Here is a 17,754-nt window from a genome sequence, read left to right on the forward strand (position 1 = left end):
CCACTAAACCACATTCCCAGCCCCACAATTTATTATATGATTTTGGAAAGGAAAAGTAACCCATCTGACACTGAATGAGTGGGTAATTACTAAAGGGTCTCAATCCTAAAGATTTCTATAGCACAAATGAGAAGTCTCTATCCTCCACTTTATGAGCTATTATTGAAAAATAACAATGAGGGCTGGGAATATGGCCTAGTGGCAAGAGTGCTTGCCTCCTATACATGAAGCCCTGGGTTCGATTCCCCAGCACCACATATATAGAAAATGGCCAGAAGTGGCGCTGTGGCTCAAGTGGCAGAGTGCTAGCCTTGAGCAAAAAGAAGCCAGGGTCAGTGCTCAGGCTCTGAGTCCAAGCCCAGGACTGGCAAAAAAAAAGAAAGAAAAGTAATATTTTTAATTTCAATGTTTTATTGTTACATAGGTGAGATACAGAAGGGTTATAGTTACATAAATAAGATAATGAGTACATTTCTTTTTGGATGTCACCCCTTGACCGTATTTCTTTTTAAAAAATGTAAAGACACAGCATACAATGTCTCAAGCCTGAAATCTTAGCTATTTATTTTGTTTTGTTTTTGCCGGTCTTGGGGCTTGAACTCAGGGCCTGAGCACTGTCCCTGGCTTCTTTTTGCTCAAGGCTAGCACTCTGCCACTTGAACCATAGTGCCACTTCTGGCCATTTTCTGTATATGTGGTGCTGGGGAATCGAACCCAGGGCTTCATGTATACGAGGCGAGCACTTTGCCACTAGGCCATATTCCCAGGCCCAAATCCTAGCTATTTGGGAGGCAGACACTGAGGGAATCACAGTATGAGGCCACTGGGGCATAAGAAGTTCTTGAGATGCCATCTCAACCAATGGCTGGGAACCTGTGTCACCCCCACACAATGACTGAGTGCAGTAAGCGATAGGCAGGTATCAGCCTGGCAGCAAAGGAAACACAAGTAGTAGGATCCTAGACCTGGCTGGCCCAGGCATACAGCAAGACTAGCTTGAAAATAACCAACAATAAAAAGACTTTATGAATGCCTCAAGTGGCAAAGGGCCTGTGCAGTATAAGGCCCAGTTCAAATCCCAGTACCACACACACATGAAGTAGAAACCTCTAAGGATATCATCCAATAATTATTAATTCAACAAAAACTTTAAGCTGGCCATGAATGGCTTGTGCTTGTAGTCCTAGCTACTCACAAGGCTGAGATCTGAGGATCAAGGTTCGAAACCAGTCCAGGCAGGGAAGTCTATGAGATTTTTTTTTAATCTCTAAGTAACCACCAAAACGTTGGAAGTAGAGCTATGGCTCAAGTGGTAAAGTGCTAGCCTTGAGCACAAAAAGCTTAGGAATAGAACCTAGGTCAAACCCCAATAGTGGCACACAAAAAAAGTTTTTACTAGTGATCTCAAAGCATCTAAACTATAAACAAAATGCACAACTTAAATGAACATCAGTTTGCTTGACACTGACAAAGAAAAATATCCTTATAGTCACTCAAGGAAATTGTTTCAGGATACTATGTATAGTTGTTGTTTTTGTCAGTCCTGGGGCTTGAACTCAGGGCCTGAGCACTGTCCCTGGCTTCTTTTTGCTCAAGGCTAGCTAGCACTTTACCACTTGAGCCACAGCACCACTCCTGGCTTTTTCTATATATGTGGTGCTGAGGAATGGAACCCAGAGCTTCATGTATGCAAGGCAATCACTCTACCACTAGGCCATATTCCTAGCCCCCATGTATAGTTCTTTGATATTATCTATGATCTACCGAACAGGAAAAGAGGACTGTGTTTCATTTTTGCCAGAATGTGCAAGATTGTAAGTTGTGTTTTACATTTAATTCAGGGACATTGATGGATCATTTTATTACATATGTACATTATATGTCAGGTACTCTTGCTTGGTGCTGGGATAACAAATAAAACTGTTGTTTTGGTGTTTGGTTGTTGTGGTGGTGATTTAGCTATTGACCTTGAGTTTTATCCTGAAAGGCCAGAAGAACTTACTAAAAGATCCTCAGTAAGACAGATCTTGCTGTCAGTAATATGAAGCTGAAATAGCTTAGAATACAGGAAAACAGCTGTAACTTGAAGCATGTTGGGGAAGTGATAATGGGGGACAGAACAGTAAGGAAGAATAACAAGACTGAATAAGGGAGGAGGAGGAGGAGGAGGAGGACAAAAAGGGAAGGCAACTGGGATCTTAAGTGAACTCATTTTTTTGTACCAGTATTGGGCTTGAACTCAGGGCCTGGACGCTGTCCCGTAGTCTTTTCACTCAAGGATAGCACTCTACCACAGAAGCCACATCTTTACTTCTGACTTTTACTGGTAGGACTTCTCTGCCCAGGTTGCTTTGAACCAAGATCCTCAGATCTCAGCTTCCTAAGTAGCTAGGATTACAAGTGTAAGCTGCTAGCATTCATCTTCAAATTTAGAACTCTTTAACTCAAATATAGAATTCAGTAGTAAAGTGTCAGTTTAATTTAGAAAAGAGTTAAGTCAGTCTTATGGCATTGCCTTTGAGATTCCATGTAAAATTTTTTCAGTAGGCAGCTGGATACACAGACACTGAAAGATACAAGAGACTTAAAAGAAACTTGGTGGAGACTAGGAGTAATAACACTTACAAAACAAGAAAGAATTCACTTGTATCAATGGGGGACTTAAAACATAAAGCAATCATAGAATGCTATGTAGCAGTTAAAAACAACTAGATTAGATCTACAGGCTTTCAAAGATATTGTTTCTGGGCTGGGACTATTGCCTAGTGGCAAGAGTGCTTGCCTCATATACATGAAGCCCTGGGTTCCATTCCCCAGCACCACATATATAGAAAATGGCCAGAGGTGGCGCTGTGGCTCAAGTGGCAGAGTGCTAGCCTTGAGCAAAAAGAAGCCAGGGATAGTGCTCAGGCCCTGAGTTCAAGGCCCAGGACTGGCAAAAAATGGTGCTGGGGAATGGAACCCAGGGCTTCATGTATACGAGTCAAGCACTCTTGCCACTAGGCCATATTCCCAGCACGATATTGTTTCTTAAAACAAGAACGATGAAACAAAAAAGCGATAGAAAATGAAAACTTAAGGCACTTAACTGGGCACCACTCAAGTCTGTAACTAACTACTCAGGAGACTGAGACAGTAAGGATCTCGGATAGAAGTCAGCCTGGGCAGGAACGTCCTTGAAACTCTTACTTCTAATGAACCACCAAAAAGCTAGAAGGAGAGCTGTGGCTCAAGAGGTAGAGCATGCATGCACACATACATACACACATATATACATAAATGTATAAACGCATGTATGCATGTCAGGCACAGCACCCAAGCCCTGGGTTCAAGTCCTAGAGCTGACACACACACACAAATGCCATTTAGAAAATAACAGGCCCATCCACAGTTCTCCAAGTGCTATGTCTCAACAGCATAGTTTCATCTTGAATCGGTTAGATGGGACAATTCTTTGGACCCATCAAATGAGCACCCCTGCCCCACCAGAGCTCGTGGAGCCCTGCAATCTGGGGTTTGACAGGCTACACTTGACAGCCACTGAGCTGGGGTGCAGAACGGCACAGAATCCCCACCCCACCCCCATCTCACTACCCTTAGCCACAAGGGAAGGGGGGGGGAGGGCCTCCATGCTGGGGGCTGCATCCATTCCGGCTCTACCAGCGGAATGAACACCCGTCACCTTTCACCTCTTGGGAAACCCAGGGTGGTTTTCCTTGTTTATTTGTTTGTTTTTTTCTGGAAGGCCCCAACCCACACCGGAGCTGCGAGCCCGCCTCAAGTCTGGTTAAAAAGAAACCTGGAGGGACGGGCTTCGGATGCCCTCGAGGGAGAAATGCTATTCCAGGTCCACAATAATAATTTCGGACTCACTGCAGAAGGCGGGTGTAAAAGTCCCGGGCCGCTCGGTTCCTCCGGGCCCACATCGCGGCGCAGCCCCACTCCCGGCGCAGCCCCACTCCCGTCCCGAGCCGCCGAACTGAACTTCGCGCCCAGGCCGCCGCGGACCGAGGCCGTGACCCCGCCCCGCCGGAACTACTTCCACACCACGCTCCGCGCGTTCTCCCGCAATGCCCGTCAAAAGTTGTTATTGTTGTTGTTGTTGTCCTCTCCACTGTTATTCCCTAGTCTTCCACTCCCGTCAGAGAAAAGAGAAATAAAGAGCTGAATATAATCGTGAGTTCCAAAAGAATGAACTCAGCTCCTGAGCGTTGGCCACGCCTCCTGGCGGATCAATCCGCAACAAGTAGTCCCCCTCTCTAAGCCTGATTATTAACTTTGGGGAATAATTCAGCACGTTCGTTCATACGCGTCAATAAAGCAGACGCTGTTTGGATTTTCTCGGGTGCGGTACGGAGGTGTTTCGGGGTCTCCGCGTGGTTTCCGAGGCGGGGCAGGGCGTGGGGGGCGGGCTGAGGGTTACACATATAGAGTGGGAGTGATAGGCACTTCCTTTTCCTGTGGGAGCCGCCGGGTCGAGAGGAGCGTGGCCCTCTCCTCTCCCCGCCATGGTGAGTGGAGGTCGCCTTCGCTGCCGTTTTCGCCAGCCCCGGGGTCCCGTAGAGAGGGGGAGAGAGTTGACCTAAGAGCTACGGGAACGGGAGAGGGGAGACGATGGAGGCCCGAAGGCGCCTGTTCCTGCTGGGCAGTGGGGCTGTGCGGCAGCCCGGCAGCCATCTTAGAAGCAACGTGTGAGTCCCGGCACCGCACGCGCCCGGAAGCGCCCCGGGAGCGCGCGGAGGCTCTGGGACGATTTTTAGGAATCTGCCTTTTCTTGGATCGTGGAAAACTTGGGTTCTTGCTGAGGACGGAACTCACGGGCGGCTGGACTAACCTACCCGGGGGCGGGAGCATGGAGGCCAGGCTGAACTTGGGGCCTGTAGCTTCACATGCTGCCCTGTAATGTGTATTTCCGTCTCCTAAGGGAGGGGGTTTTAATAAAGGGGAAAGAATGTGTGCCTTTGTTGTTGAATGCTAGTCTCTATTCGACTTTGAGTGTTTAAGTAAAAGTGAACTTTGGGTAGACAATTTTCCTGTTTGACTTTGCCAGCTAACTATGATTTTATGATACATAGTATGACTTACTGTCTGTGTCTGGAAGATAAAGAACAGAAATAAGGCGGCGATCAGAGTTGAGTTAGACCAAATGTAGCAACATTGAATTTTAGTAAGTCCCTATAGGGACTTAGCAGCATTAAGGTTGAAGGGGATGAGAAGAATCATGCTAAGTGGGGCCATAGGGTGAGAACAGTAGAGTGTTCTTGTATGGGTGGTCAAAGGAGTAATGTCTGTTCCTCCCCCCCCTTCCAGGCGTGTGCTCGTCCCCTGATATCAGTGTACTCTGAAAAAGGGGAGTCATCTGGCAAAAATGTCACTTTACCCGCTGTGTTCAAGGCTCCTATTCGACCAGATATCGTGAACTTTGTTCATACCAACTTGCGTAAAAACAACAGGCAGCCCTATGCTGTCAGTGAATTAGCAGGTATGGATTTTGCATTTCCCCCATGGGATGGTACTGTTGAGCTTCCTTACAGTTGTGATGAAATTCCTTTCCATTGGTCCGTGTTTCTGAACAACATGATTTTCTTGGATATTCTGATGCTGATTGTTACCATGTGTAGTAAGTCAGTGGTTAGTGCCACTTAGGTTGCTAAAACGTATCACTTTCTTCCCAATTTTAGGTCATCAGACCAGTGCTGAGTCTTGGGGTACAGGCAGAGCTGTGGCTCGTATTCCCAGAGTTCGAGGTGGTGGGACTCACCGTTCTGGCCAGGGTGCCTTTGGAAATGTATCCTTTGTTTCACTGCATACATTGGTCAGCTTTCCATGGAACTTACCAGGCTGGATCTGCCTTGTTGACATAAGTACTTTGAAGCTAATTTACATCCACAGAGCACACAGTAAAGCATTGCTCTAGACAAGTGGGACTAAAAAATTCTCCTTAGTCTCTTAGATTCATGTTTGCCTGCAATGATGTCGTAATTTGCGTCTTACTCTGTTCATGGCGACAGTTGCCTGCTGTCAGTAAGCTGGTTCAGAAGGTTGACGAAAATTGTTACTGAGCAAGGCATAACTTGTTTAGCTTCTAAAATCTGAGAGATAGAAGTTTTTATTATGTTGGGGGGGGGCTTGAGGACCTCCCACACTCTTGGTTTTTAGTTTGAGGTGTCACTACTACTTGAGCCACAACTGCACTGTATAGTAGTTCTTAACTCAGTAAATAGATGTGTCGAGGAGGTCGCATGTTTGCACCAACCAAAACCTGGCGTCGTTGGCACCGTAGAGTGAACACAACCCAGAAGCGATATGCCATCTGTTCTGCCCTGGCTGCCTCAGCCTTACCAGCATTGGTCATGTCTAAAGGTTTGTAATACGTATTTGGTTTTCCCAGTCCTGGTGCTTGAACTCTGAACATGGACACGCTTCTCTCCTTCTTTTGCTCAAGGCTAGGGCTCTACCATTTGGGCTATAGCACCATTTCTGGCTTTATATGAGTAGTTTGTTGGAGATTAGAGTCTCACCCACTTTGCTGTCCAGGCTGGCTTTTGAACCATGATCCTTAGATTTCAGCTTCCCAAGTAACTAACAAGGTGTGAGCCATCAGTACCTGGCTGTAATATTATAGCAGTGATTCGAAGCACTTGTTTCTTTTGCCTGAACCTTGTTCATAATTGCCAACATGTTTGCCAAAATGATGAGATTCCACTTAATTGGTCCGTGTTTCTGAAACACATGATATTTGTGGAAATTCTGATCTTGGCAGATTTCTAGTCATTTTGCTTTGGTAGAATGTATAAAGTTTGTACCAGAATAACTCATATTGGACTGGTTTTGTCAGGTCATCGAATTGAGGAAGTTCCTGAACTTCCTTTGGTGGTCGAAGATAAAGTTCAGGGTTATAAGAAGACCAAAGAGGCTGTTTTGCTTCTTAAGAAGCTGAAAGCCTGGAATGACATTAAAAAGGTAGGTTTAATATGCACATTTGCAATGTAGTCCTTGATAAGTACACATCGGATACATTGTGACCATCAAGAGTTAAGCTTAAAGAAGATGGGCATTGCTTACAGGTCCCCCATAAGATTGCTCACATCTGAGATAAAAGAAGGCAGTGTTCAAATATCCACACAGGTTTCTAGGTTCTGTGTGCAGTGTGGGTGTTGTGTACATAGCTATTGCCTTATAGGGAATGACAAAGGTGTCACTAACATACATTAAGTTGGAATGTGTTTTTAACTGTGCCAATCTGTTGAAGAGACTTCAATTCCTAAAACTGCTCATTTGGTAGGTCTATGCCTCTCAGCGAATGAGAGCTGGCAAGGGCAAAATGAGAAACCGTCGGCGTATCCAGCGCAAGGGCCCTTGCATCATCTATAATGAAGACAATGGAATCATCAAGGCCTTCAGAAACATCCCTGGTAATCTTTGTGTATTTTGGTTACTTTCAGTTTTATGCTAGCTTGCTCAGCTTTCACTATGATGAGATTCCACTTCATGGTCCGTGTTTCTGAAATGCATGATTTTGTGGAAGTTCTGACTCCTGGCTGGCTGCTTCCCAGGAAGATAGTTCTGAGATATTTTGTGTAGCATAGTAAACTGCAGAAAATATTTTGCTGTCTTGAAATACAGGGCTTCTAACGCACCTTTCTGTTTAAAAGGAATTACTTTGCTTAATGTCAGCAAACTGAACATTTTAAAACTTGCTCCTGGTGGTCATGTGGGTCGATTCTGCATTTGGACTGAAAGTGCTTTCCGGAAGTTGGATGAATTGTATGGCACTTGGCGTAAAGCTGCCTCCCTCAAGAGTAACTATAAGTGAGTGTTTGATTTGTTCATTAAGAATACTTAAATTTGCTCTTGTGCAAACCAACATGCTAAATGAGCTAGAGGTTTAGTTCCAGAGAAAAGTGTAAGTGCTGAGAATGTGTCTTACTGGTAGAGTGCATCAAACGCCAGGACTGGGGGGGCGGAAAAACTTAATAGTTACACATACATGAAAATTTACGAGTCTGGTCTTAATCTTTTCATTCAGCCTTCCTATGCACAAGATGATGAATACAGACCTCAGCAGAATCTTGAAAAGCCCAGAGATCCAAAGAGCCCTTAGAGCACCACGGTAAAGTTTTTAATGCTGACTTGTAAAATTGCCACACTTGCAACTTAATATTTTATGGATGTGCATAATATAAATAAAATGTTGCCTGGTTTTTATAGCAAGAAGATTCATCGCAGAGTTCTGAAGAAGAACCCACTGAAAAACCTGAGAATCATGTTGAAACTGAACCCATATGCAAAGACCATGCGCCGAAACACCATCCTTCGTCAGGCAAGAAATGTAAGTGATACATTGCTTTTAGTGATACTGCAAGGCCGCTTTGTGTATTCTTAAAAATTTCATTCTTACACTTTTCTGGCTAATCTGTTTCAGCACAAAATCCGAGTAAAGAAAGCAGCAGCATTGGCAGCCAAATTAGATGAGAAGGCAGCTGCAGAAAAGAGGGCTGGAGAGAAGAAGCCCGTGGTGAGTAAGAAAGGAAAGAAGGCTGCTGATGTTAAAAAGCAAAAGCAGCCTCTGGGGAAAAAGGCAGCTGCTACCAAGAAACCAGCTGAAAAGAAACCAACAGCTGAAAAGAAAGCTACCACAGAAGAAAAGAAGCCTGCTGCATAAACAATTACAATCTGTTTAATTACATAAAGGTCATAGTATGGGACAGCTGAGTTGAATAAAGACCCGATCAAAGATGCAGTGAGAAACATCATTTGAGTGTGTCGTGACTTCCTTAGAATTTAGTAGTTTTCCCTAATTCCAGTTTTACCCTACATTGTAATTTGGTGTTAAATGGATTTATTCTCTTATCCGTGCAAATTTTTTTTTGCGGGTCCTGGGGCAACTGTCCCTGATCCTCCCGGGCACACTTCCCAGGCACACTTCCCACTTTTTCTCTGCATGTGGTACTGAGGAGCACTCCACCACTCAGCCACTTTCCCATCCCTTGTTCTTGCATGTTAAAGGCTTTCTCAAACATGGAATCCATCTGACTTATCTCCTGAGAGGCAATTTTTTTGGCCCCCAAAGGAGATGTCATTTTGGGGCTGCCTGCAAATCCTACTGGATAGATGGGCTATTGGCAGCTTTTCCTTGCCTGGGTGGTTGGCACCCTGTTATTTCCAAGCTAAGTTTGTGCGAAAGCATGTTGCCAGTGTGGTTAAGCCACATTTACTCACTGGTGATTTCTGTGGCGCTCTGCGTGGGGCCACACCTCCACAAGACTGCCCCCTGAAGCCCCGCCCCTGTCACTCCCTGCCTTGGAGGCAAGAGGGCGCAGCAGATCCAACACCGGCGGTGGTAACTTCCGGTTGCCGGATGAGCACCAGGGAGTGACGTCTGCACGGCGGAAGTGTGTTGTGCTCTCAGGGGTTTGCTGAGGAACGAGTAGGCACAAAACGAAGCCAGACACCTGTTTACAGCTCTGGCGTCTTGTTCTGTGTGGGTCTTTGGCCGTTCTTCAAGCGCAGAGAGTTTAGATTTGAGCCGTCAACGATTATCTCGGGGCAGTCCTTGGTCAATAGTGCGCATAGTAAAAGCGTCTTCCGGTATGGCGCTGGACTGATGTGCTTCCGGCGCTCGCTTGTGTCGTCATCGCCGGGCGACCACGGAAACCCGGCGGGGTTTCTAAACTGCGACCATGCTTAGCCGCCTTCAGGAGCTGCGCAAGGAAGAGGAAACCCTGCTCCGGCTAAAGGCCGCCCTTCACGACCAGCTGAACCGCCTCAAGGTGACCCCCATCGCCGGCGCGATGAGCCCAGCCCTCTGCGGCGGCCGCTCGACGCCGCCGATTCTCCCGGCCTTCATTTGGCCTAGTGCCACAGACCTGGCGTCTTTCATACTCGGTGGAGCTGAATCTCCAGGGCAGCTTGCTCTGCGATTATTTTCCTGTCCCCCTCAGAGCCTCCACCCTGCAGCTCCGAGCTGACCCAGGAATCTTTGATAAGTTCAGTTCTCCCATCCACACCCCCCTCCCGAAGCCGCGGGCCAGGCCTGCCCCCTGCCTGCCCGCCTGCTCCTCAGCTATTCTCTACTAGTTTGCATGGGCGCCTAGTATCGCGAAGCTAGGGATTCTGCAGCTCTTCCCGCGATGCACAGGAACCATCTAGGGCGAGGAGAGAAACGTCTTCTAGAGCCTGACATTTCTGGCATTCCCCGGGCTGTTAGCCCAGAGCCTAGGAGGAATGCCTGGGTCACCTCCTACCCCTGGGGGTCATTCCCTACCGGAGAGATGATCCTGAACTTTGCTCAGCAACCTTCTTTAGAATCCTCAGTCCAAATGACACCAGGGTTACCAAAGCCCTTTGTAAATGGAAAAGGGTTTATAAGTACCTGAGATGTAGCAAAAAAAAAAAAAAAAAATCAGTTTTCCTCAAGGCAGTTTTATGGCCTACTTTGACTTGGGTGTCCATATTCCAGCAGTGATTCTACAAGTATCTAATGATTATGTGTTGATGAAACTTTAGCCCCCAAGTACTCTATTACTTCTGCCATTTTCTCTTCTTCCTGCCTCACTTTCTTACTGAGTGGCCAGGCTTACACCTAGGAAACCCAGCTGTCTGTTGGAGGCAGAAGATGTCGCCTTTTTAGTGGTACAACATTTGGTGTTTACTCCCCAGATTGCTAGGTCTGGGGAAATGGAAGCCTGTGGCTTAGTTGGAAGATCTCTATAGCTTAAAGGAAAAGGGCTGAGGTCTTTGCTTCTCTGTAAAAGCCAGGGAAAGCTAAAAGCTGCCTCCTCCCATCCAGCAGAGATTAGAGCTTCTAGTCCCTTCTCATGGTACCAGCCAGAAATGTAACTACATCAGAAATGCGGTGGAGTACCCAACAGAGTGACCTCAACTCTTTTTTTCTAGGTTGAAGAACTGGCCCTTCAGTCAATGATCAATTGTATTAGAGGGAATGAGATGCCACCTTCTCAGCCTGTACCTGAACAGTCACATGATGTAAGCTCAATCAGAGGGCCCTTGGGACAAGAATGCAGTCCACTCTGCTCCTTGCCACTTGGATGGTCAGATATTGCCATAAAGCAAATTACATAGCCCAGAGGATTCTGGGAAGTGCTAAGGCTTGAAGCCAGGTCCTCCTACAAGCTAGGCAACCCTGGCTTCCCTTTTAGTGCTGGTACTGGGAATTGAACCTAGGACCTTGCATTTGGTAGTTTAATGAGCTACATCTCCAGCCCTCCCAGCAGAATTTTCTTAAGATGGCTACTCAACATTAATCTTTAATGCAGATGATAATTGTCCGCCCTCCCCCAAACTGGTTACACTTTTACTGCTTCAGGGAACCTCACCTCCTGTAGTCACTCAGATGAACCCTGGGAATATTGGAGATTTATGTAGGAAAAACTTGCTTTGTGAGTAATTCTGTAAGACTCAAAAATAAGCGAGGTCAAAGCCAGGCACTGATAGATCCCACCTGTAATCCTAGCTACACAGGAAGCTGAGATCTGAGGATCATGGTTTGAAGCCAGCACAGAAAACCCTGTGAGACTCCTATCTCTAACAAACTACCAAAAGAGCCAGACATGGAGCTATGGCTTAAATGGTAGAGTGTTAACTTTGAGCAAGAGATGCTCTAGGACAGTGCCTAGTCCCTGATTTCAAACCCCCCCCCCCCCAAAAAAAAAAAAGTGAAGCCCATGGCTGTGGGTTGTTTCATTTAGCAGTTTTTACCTGATGTGTGTGAAGAAAATGAGTACTTAGAACTTGTCCCCTAATTAACTCCTATCTAAAAGTGTTTTTTGTTTTGTGCCAGCTTTTTTGCCTAGGCTGGCTTCAAACTGTGATTTAGATCTCAGCCTCCTGAATGCCTAGGTTTATAGGCATGAGCCACTGGCATCCAGCTTGAAAGTGCATTTCTTTATGAAGCTGTGTCCTGCCATATTTTGAATCTTCTGCTGAAAAGTGGAATCACTGCCTTTAAATTTTTATCCTCTAGAAATCCTAGACGTAGGAAAGTACTGTATTATGTACATCTGTTGACTCCTGTTCCAGTTTTATGCTATGTAGTAGTGCCTGAGCTTTAGCAGAAATCTTTAATGATACTGCTCTAGAATGTTTTCTTTCCACGTGATGATTGCAGAGTAGCCAGGCTCTAATGGCTCACACCTATAATCCACGCTACTCAGGAGGCTGAAATCAAGGACCTGGGTTTGAAGGCAATCCCAAGCAGAAAAATCCGAGACTATATCCAATTAACCAAAAAAAAAGCAAAAGTGGAACTATGGCTCGTGTGGTGGAACACCAGCCTTGAGGGAAAAAGCTAAGACACAGCACCTACCCTCCACTCCCAGCCCTGAGTTCAAGCTCCAACCACTGGCACAAAAAAGAAAGGAACTAGTCATGGTGGTTACCTATAATCCTATCTACCCCAGGGGCTAAGACCTAGAGGACTGAGGTTTGAAGCCACTGTGGGTCTGCAAGACCCCACTTCCAGCTTTTTCTGTTTGTGTGGTACTGAGGAATCAAACCCAGGGCTTCATACATGCTAGGCAAGCACTCTACCACTAAGCTACATTCTCAGTCCCCGATCTATCTTGAGACCACTATTGTTCCTCCTAATCTATAGTCTTCACTCACAGATGTTAATGCATGTCGACAACGAAGCATCGATCAACCAGACTGCACTGGAGCTGAGCACAAGGAGCCACGTGGTGGATGAGGAGGTGGAAGAGGAAGAGGAGGAATCTGATTCCTAAAGGGGAATGAAAGCCAGGGTCAGTTAAACAAATTAAATATGTATGTCTCAGGCATTTTCTCTTTTCAAAGAAGTCATCTTGCCATGGCACTATGACAGGACTGAAAGTGTGGAGCTATACAGATAGCTCCATCAATAACTCAAGCTTCAGAGCACTTTAACAAAAGTTAGTAACAGAAATTGTAAAATGCATGTCTTAATACTGAGCAGTTTCAACAGTGTGGTCTGTGATCAGATTCAGGAACTATATTCAAAGAACAGTTTTTTGCTACATGCCTGTAATCTTAGCTCTGTAGGAGGGTAAAATCTGAGGATCACAGTTGGAAGACATCCTAAAGAGAAAAGTCTATGACACTATCTCCAATTAACCAGCAAAAAGCTGGAGCTGGAGGTGTGACTCAAGTGGTAGAGTATCAGCCAGCTATAGCCAGCCTTGAGCAAACAAGGTTAGAACATGAGGCCCTGAGTTTAAGCACACAAGATGACAGTAAATTTTCCTCTGAAATACTATTGAAAATGTCTGGCAAGCTGGGCACTGGTGGCTCACATCTGTAATCCTAGCCATTCAGGATCTGAAGATCACAGTTCAAAGCCAAAAAGTCTACTAGACTCTCATTTCCATTTAACCACTAAAAACTGGCCTTGGTGCTGTTGCTCAAAGTGTTAGAACACTAGCCTTGAGGAAAAGAGCTCAAGGACAGCACCCAGGCCCTGAATTCAAGTCCCCTGACTAACCAACAACAAGTCTGGCACTTGCCAAAAGGGTGGAGTTTAAGAAATGCAAGTGGCCTTCCCAGTCAGTAGTGCCCCCACCCTCTTTTAAGAAAATCAGCTAAAGGTGTGCCTGTGTGAATCCTTGAGTTATGTAACCCTTTAGGAAAGAAAGATGACAAAGAAAGGGTGTGGTCACTAGAGAAGACTACTGCTGCCTCAGCCACGGAAACCCTGTAGTGTAGCTGTCACCTTATTTACTTTGAAACGTTGCTTATACTGGAAGCTTGGAAACTAGATAAATAGCCTTAATGGAGGTTTGTTGGTTTCCAGGACCAAAGGAGAAAGCAGCAGTTCATCTTTAAGGGATAACTTCAAACCCGTTTCTCGTCCTTAGAAAGCAAATGTGCACTAAAGGATTTTTTTGTATGTGTGTGCGCCAGTTGTGGGGCTTAAACTCAAGGCCTGGGCGCTCAAGGCTAGCACCTATCACTTGAGCCACAGTACTACATCTGGCTGTGATTAACTGGAGATAGAGAGTCACACAGACTACCTAGCTGGCTTCAAACTATTCTAATATGGAGGTCAGATCTAGCCAGCGCCATCATTGGCTGTTGTGGGGTGTCAGATTGACTCCATCTCAAATTAAAGAGCAGAAGCGACTCCATCTCCCCCGCCCTTTCCAGGGAAGTTCCCCTTCTCTGTGATAATATGTAAATGGCTTGATCACCTGAGTGGTGGGAAATTCAAGGTTAAACCTGTGCCCTCCCACGAGTAGGCGTATCCGCCTGCATCATGTGAGCCCCACCAAATCTATGCGCCAAGTCTTAACTAAAATGATGGGTTGGTTCAAACAGTTGCTATGAGGCAGACTGTAACTCCATTGGCCACCTGCGTGTGACCTGGCATGCTCTGTAAGTGTTATAACCTCATTGGCCATCTGCCTGTGGCAGGCTTGACCTTGTGGTGTTTGCCTTTATAACCCAACCCCAAGCGTGGCCCAACGTGCACAGTCCCAGCTCCTGGCCAGCCAGCCTTTTTATGGTTGCGGTCCCAGTTCCTGAGTCTGGGCCGTGACCCTGGCCAGTCATTATACTTTTTACTTCCCCAATAAATCCATCATTTTACTTGAGACTGTCTCTGAACAGTGGACTCTTGGAGGAATGGGGGATCCTGTCCCTCCTTGGACCAACTGTGGTCCCCTCCCTTGGGGGGGCCCCATTACAACTGTGATCCTCAGATCTCAGCCTCCAGAATAGCTAGGATTACATTACAGGTGTGAGCCACCTTCGCCTGGCTTGAGATTCAATTTTTCAAGTAAAGCTGAGCATCAAAGAGCAGAGTGGTTTGTATGTGAGGTCCAGATTGACTTCCACATGTTGTCCTTTTCCTACTATTAAACAGTGACTGTCAGGTGCCGGTAGCGCATGCCTGTGGTCCTAGCTAGTCAGGAGGCTACGGTCTAAGGATCAAGATTCAAAGCCAGCCCAAGCAGGAAAGTCCATGAGACTCTTATCTCCAACAGACTACTCAGAACAAGCCGGAAGTGGTGCTGTGGCTCCAGGAGGTAGAGCACTAGCCTTGAGCACAGAGTTCAGGGACAAATCCCAGGCTCTGAGTTCAAGCCCCAGGACCAGCAAAAATAAATGAGAATTTTTAAAAGTCCAAGAGATTCTCACCTAACGAACCAGAGGAAAGGCTAGAAGTGGAGCTGTGGCACCGCTGGTAGAGCACCTGTCATGAATGACAAAGGCAAGAGTACAGGCCCTGAAGCCAAGCCCCTCTGAAGAAAACAGCTGCACTGAGCTATAGCTCCCCCCTTTGCCACCACTCACACTCCACCATTCCTCCCTAGGGATAAGTATGCCTCCGGACCCAGTGCCGACTGGGCCATGTCCCCACGGACAGTGCTGCCCTTTTTTTCCTTGAACTGACCTGTGACTCTGTCAGAACACCTTCTCTCATTTCCTTCTTTGTCCGTGGTGGGGCTTGAACTCAGGGCCTGGACACTGTCCCTGAGCTCTTTTGCTCAAGGCTAGCGCTCTACCACTTTGAGCCACAGTACTATGGTTTTCTGGTGGTTAACTGGAGGTAAGAGTCTCATGGACTTTTCTGCCTAGGCTGGCTTTAAACTGTGATCCTCAGTTCTCAGCCTGGTAGGATTGTGGGTGTGATCCACCAGCGCCCAGCTCATTTTCTTCTTTGAAAGAGAGATTTATAGGGCTGGGAATATGGCCTAGTGGTAGAGTGCTTGCCTCTTATACATGAAGCCCTGGGTTCAATTCCTCAACACCACATATATAGAAAATGGCCAGAAGTGGCGCTGTGGCTCAAGTGGTAGAGTGCTAGCCTTGAGCAAAAAGAAGCCAGGGACAGTGCTCAGGCCCTGAGTTCAAGGCCCAGCACTGGCAAAAAAAAAAAAAAAAGATGATAGTAAACCAAAGTTTATGTGTATCTATACGTACAAAAACATATAATCTTTCATTTTTAGAATAAAAACAATTTGGTAGACAATATATTGAGTACCTACTTTCACTGTAGAGTCACCACAGCCTGAGATATAGCTAGGGTTTCTTTCAGCTGGTTCCAGGAAATGAACTCAGGTCTGTTGCTATTACTCAGCACACAGTTGGCTTCCGAGCTCTACTAGTTGAGTCGTGCCTCCAGCCAGGTTATTTTTTGTGCCAGTTCTGGCTTTTTGCTGGTTAACTGGAGAGAAGAGTCTCTTGGATTGCCTTCCCAGGCTGGCTTTGACCCTTGATCCTCAGAACTCACAACTCTTGAGCAGCTAGGGTTATAGACTCCAATACCTGGATTTCAACTCCGCTCTGTGTTAGAAAATGAGAGCAGTAGCTTGTGATTCTGGAGTTCTTCCCAAGCCCCAGTGGGGCTTTTCCCTCATGAAGGGATGAGAGGAAAAGACAGGCTCTGCTCACAGGGTCAGGGAAGGTGATTATAAATCACACTGTGTGAAAAGAATCAGTACAAAGACTGGGCCTGCAGGGAGCCCCATTAGTGCACTGCACTGCACTTGCTCATGGTGTGGAACAAGCCCCCCAGCTTCCTTCCTGTCTTCAGTAAATCACTCCTTATACACTAGAGAAACTGAATCGCTTCTCACAAAAACACGCATATCTTTCATCCCTGAAGTTGATAGCATATTTATTAGAATAAGAGATTAAATTTGTTAAACATCTGGATTAAATGATTAAAAGGATTTTCATACAATTTTAGGCACTATACCCGTTTACAATAGTATCGGTACTTGGATGGGGGCAGAGATACAAGTCTGACACGTTTTAATGCCTTGATCCACGTGACATTCAAAATATCACCATTTTGGAAACACTAATCCAAATTTAGAGAGACATATACCACTAAGTACCCCACACAGTCTACTGAAAAATAAATACAGAAACAACCAGAAGTCTACAAGTCACAGTAGACAAGACTGGTGAAGCCCTGGCTATTCATGGCAGTGGAGGGCTCTGGCTAGCTTGTGATGAAGCGGCTCGAGTCTACATCAGAAACAAATGTACTAAGATGAGGGACACTGTGTGATGCTCATTTGTCATAGCAGCGAAGCATGCGCCACGTGCACTGCCTGTGGGGTCTCACAAGGCTCCTCTACTCCTTCAATGAGAGAAGTCGTACCACCCTGTTCCCGGGAATCTGCCCAAGTGTCAGGGCAGGACCAGCAGTGCGAGTGTCAGCAAGGATCATGTCACCAGTCTCACTGGACTTCAGCCTGGCGTGTGTGTGGATCACCCACATACACACAAGGAGCCCCACGCACAAAGCCAATCCACAGAGGGAAAACAATAGTAACAAAGACAGTAATTTCAAAAATGTCACAAGTACAATTTTGGCACATGCTGTGTTCTTCATCCTTTGTCACAGGTGAGATGCACACGTCTGAACAGTGACAAGCATGGGAGATAGGCCTGGAAGCAACATGGCACACCACCCGGCAGAGAACTTGATCTTCGCTGCTGCCCAAAGGCTTAGATGCCAGCTGCATGTGTTGGAGTGCTGGGCTGGTTGAGGCCAATGGTAGAGCAGAGCCAACCAGCAAAATCCACCTCCTCAGCATCCGATCTCTTGATGAACGCATGAACCTGCATGTAAGGAGACAGGAGGAGGAAGTGTGTTAAGTCTCAGCTCCAGCATCTGCGTGCCACACCTGGAAGGAGCTCCTAGAGGCCACCCCAGGGCAGCCAAGGGGCCAGCGAGGAGGCCCTGGCCAGGCACTCGCCTCTCTGAGCTCCTCCTGCAGTATGAAGTGGGGAGAGAGGGAT

At 46.4% G+C, this 17,754-nt stretch overlaps 4 protein-coding genes and 4 non-coding genes across 8 annotated transcripts in view; 6 read left to right on the forward strand and 2 right to left on the reverse strand.

Annotated features, from left to right (window-relative positions):
* The window catches only part of Zwilch (zwilch kinetochore protein), a 34,115-nt gene extending 30,064 nt beyond the window's left edge, over positions 1 to 4,051 (reverse strand). The window contains exon 1 of the mRNA XM_048332777.1: positions 3,874 to 4,051. Coding sequence (XP_048188734.1) covers positions 3,874 to 3,926 — 53 coding nt within the window. The 5' untranslated portion in view covers positions 3,927 to 4,051. The remainder of the gene's footprint in view (positions 1 to 3,873) is intronic.
* A 19-nt stretch (positions 4,052 to 4,070) lies between these two features.
* On the forward strand, positions 4,071 to 8,756 carry Rpl4 (ribosomal protein L4). Its single transcript, XM_048333124.1, has 11 exons — positions 4,071 to 4,076; positions 4,446 to 4,511; positions 5,311 to 5,482; positions 5,682 to 5,788; positions 6,225 to 6,363; positions 6,839 to 6,963; positions 7,286 to 7,415; positions 7,656 to 7,812; positions 8,030 to 8,113; positions 8,212 to 8,332; positions 8,426 to 8,756. The coding sequence occupies exons 1-11, from the start codon at positions 4,071 to 4,073 to the stop codon at positions 8,663 to 8,665; spliced, it is 1,347 nt and encodes a 448-aa protein (XP_048189081.1). The 3' UTR covers positions 8,666 to 8,756.
* On the forward strand, positions 5,532 to 5,603 carry LOC125341256. The gene has a single exon (XR_007208937.1). It is a non-coding gene; the product is annotated as a small nucleolar RNA SNORD18 (small nucleolar RNA).
* On the forward strand, positions 5,967 to 6,065 carry LOC125341257. The gene has a single exon (XR_007208938.1). It is a non-coding gene; the product is annotated as a small nucleolar RNA SNORD16 (small nucleolar RNA).
* LOC125341254 lies at positions 6,687 to 6,758 on the forward strand. The gene has a single exon (XR_007208935.1). It is a non-coding gene; the product is annotated as a small nucleolar RNA SNORD18 (small nucleolar RNA).
* Positions 7,469 to 7,538, forward strand: LOC125341255. Its single transcript, XR_007208936.1, has one exon. It is a non-coding gene; the product is annotated as a small nucleolar RNA SNORD18 (small nucleolar RNA).
* Positions 8,757 to 9,610: 854 nt separating the features above from the next.
* On the forward strand, positions 9,611 to 17,492 carry Snapc5 (small nuclear RNA activating complex polypeptide 5). Its single transcript, XM_048331890.1, has 4 exons — positions 9,611 to 9,773; positions 10,900 to 10,989; positions 12,630 to 12,764; positions 17,357 to 17,492. Exons 1-3 carry the CDS (start codon positions 9,684 to 9,686, stop codon positions 12,744 to 12,746), a joined length of 297 nt encoding a protein of 98 aa, XP_048187847.1. The 5' UTR covers positions 9,611 to 9,683; the 3' UTR covers positions 12,747 to 12,764; positions 17,357 to 17,492.
* The window catches only part of Map2k1 (mitogen-activated protein kinase kinase 1), a 67,979-nt gene continuing 66,826 nt past the window's right edge, over positions 16,602 to 17,754 (reverse strand). The window contains exon 11 of the mRNA XM_048331889.1: positions 16,602 to 17,574. Within this exon, the coding sequence (XP_048187846.1) occupies positions 17,461 to 17,574 (114 nt within the window). The 3' untranslated portion in view covers positions 16,602 to 17,460. The remainder of the gene's footprint in view (positions 17,575 to 17,754) is intronic.

This window comes from Perognathus longimembris, chromosome 23 (assembly GCF_023159225.1).
Source record: "Perognathus longimembris pacificus isolate PPM17 chromosome 23, ASM2315922v1, whole genome shotgun sequence".
Taxonomy (NCBI): domain Eukaryota; kingdom Metazoa; phylum Chordata; class Mammalia; order Rodentia; family Heteromyidae; genus Perognathus; species Perognathus longimembris.

Bases quoted from the DNA above. Each gene is read 5' to 3' on its own strand.
- Rpl4 (XM_048333124.1), top strand. The intron at 6,364-6,838 runs GTTTGTAATACG...TGGTTTTGTCAG, and splicing joins AGCATTGGTCATGTCTAAAG to GTCATCGAATTGAGGAAGTT. The intron at 8,114-8,211 runs GTAAAGTTTTTA...TGGTTTTTATAG, and splicing joins AGAGCCCTTAGAGCACCACG to CAAGAAGATTCATCGCAGAG.
- Snapc5 (XM_048331890.1), top strand. From the start codon at position 9,684: ATGCTTAGCCGCCTTCAGGAGCTGCGCAAGGAAGAGGAAACCCTGCTC. The intron at 9,774-10,899 runs GTGACCCCCATC...CTTTTTTTCTAG, and splicing joins ACCAGCTGAACCGCCTCAAG to GTTGAAGAACTGGCCCTTCA. The intron at 10,990-12,629 runs GTAAGCTCAATC...CTTCACTCACAG, and splicing joins TACCTGAACAGTCACATGAT to ATGTTAATGCATGTCGACAA.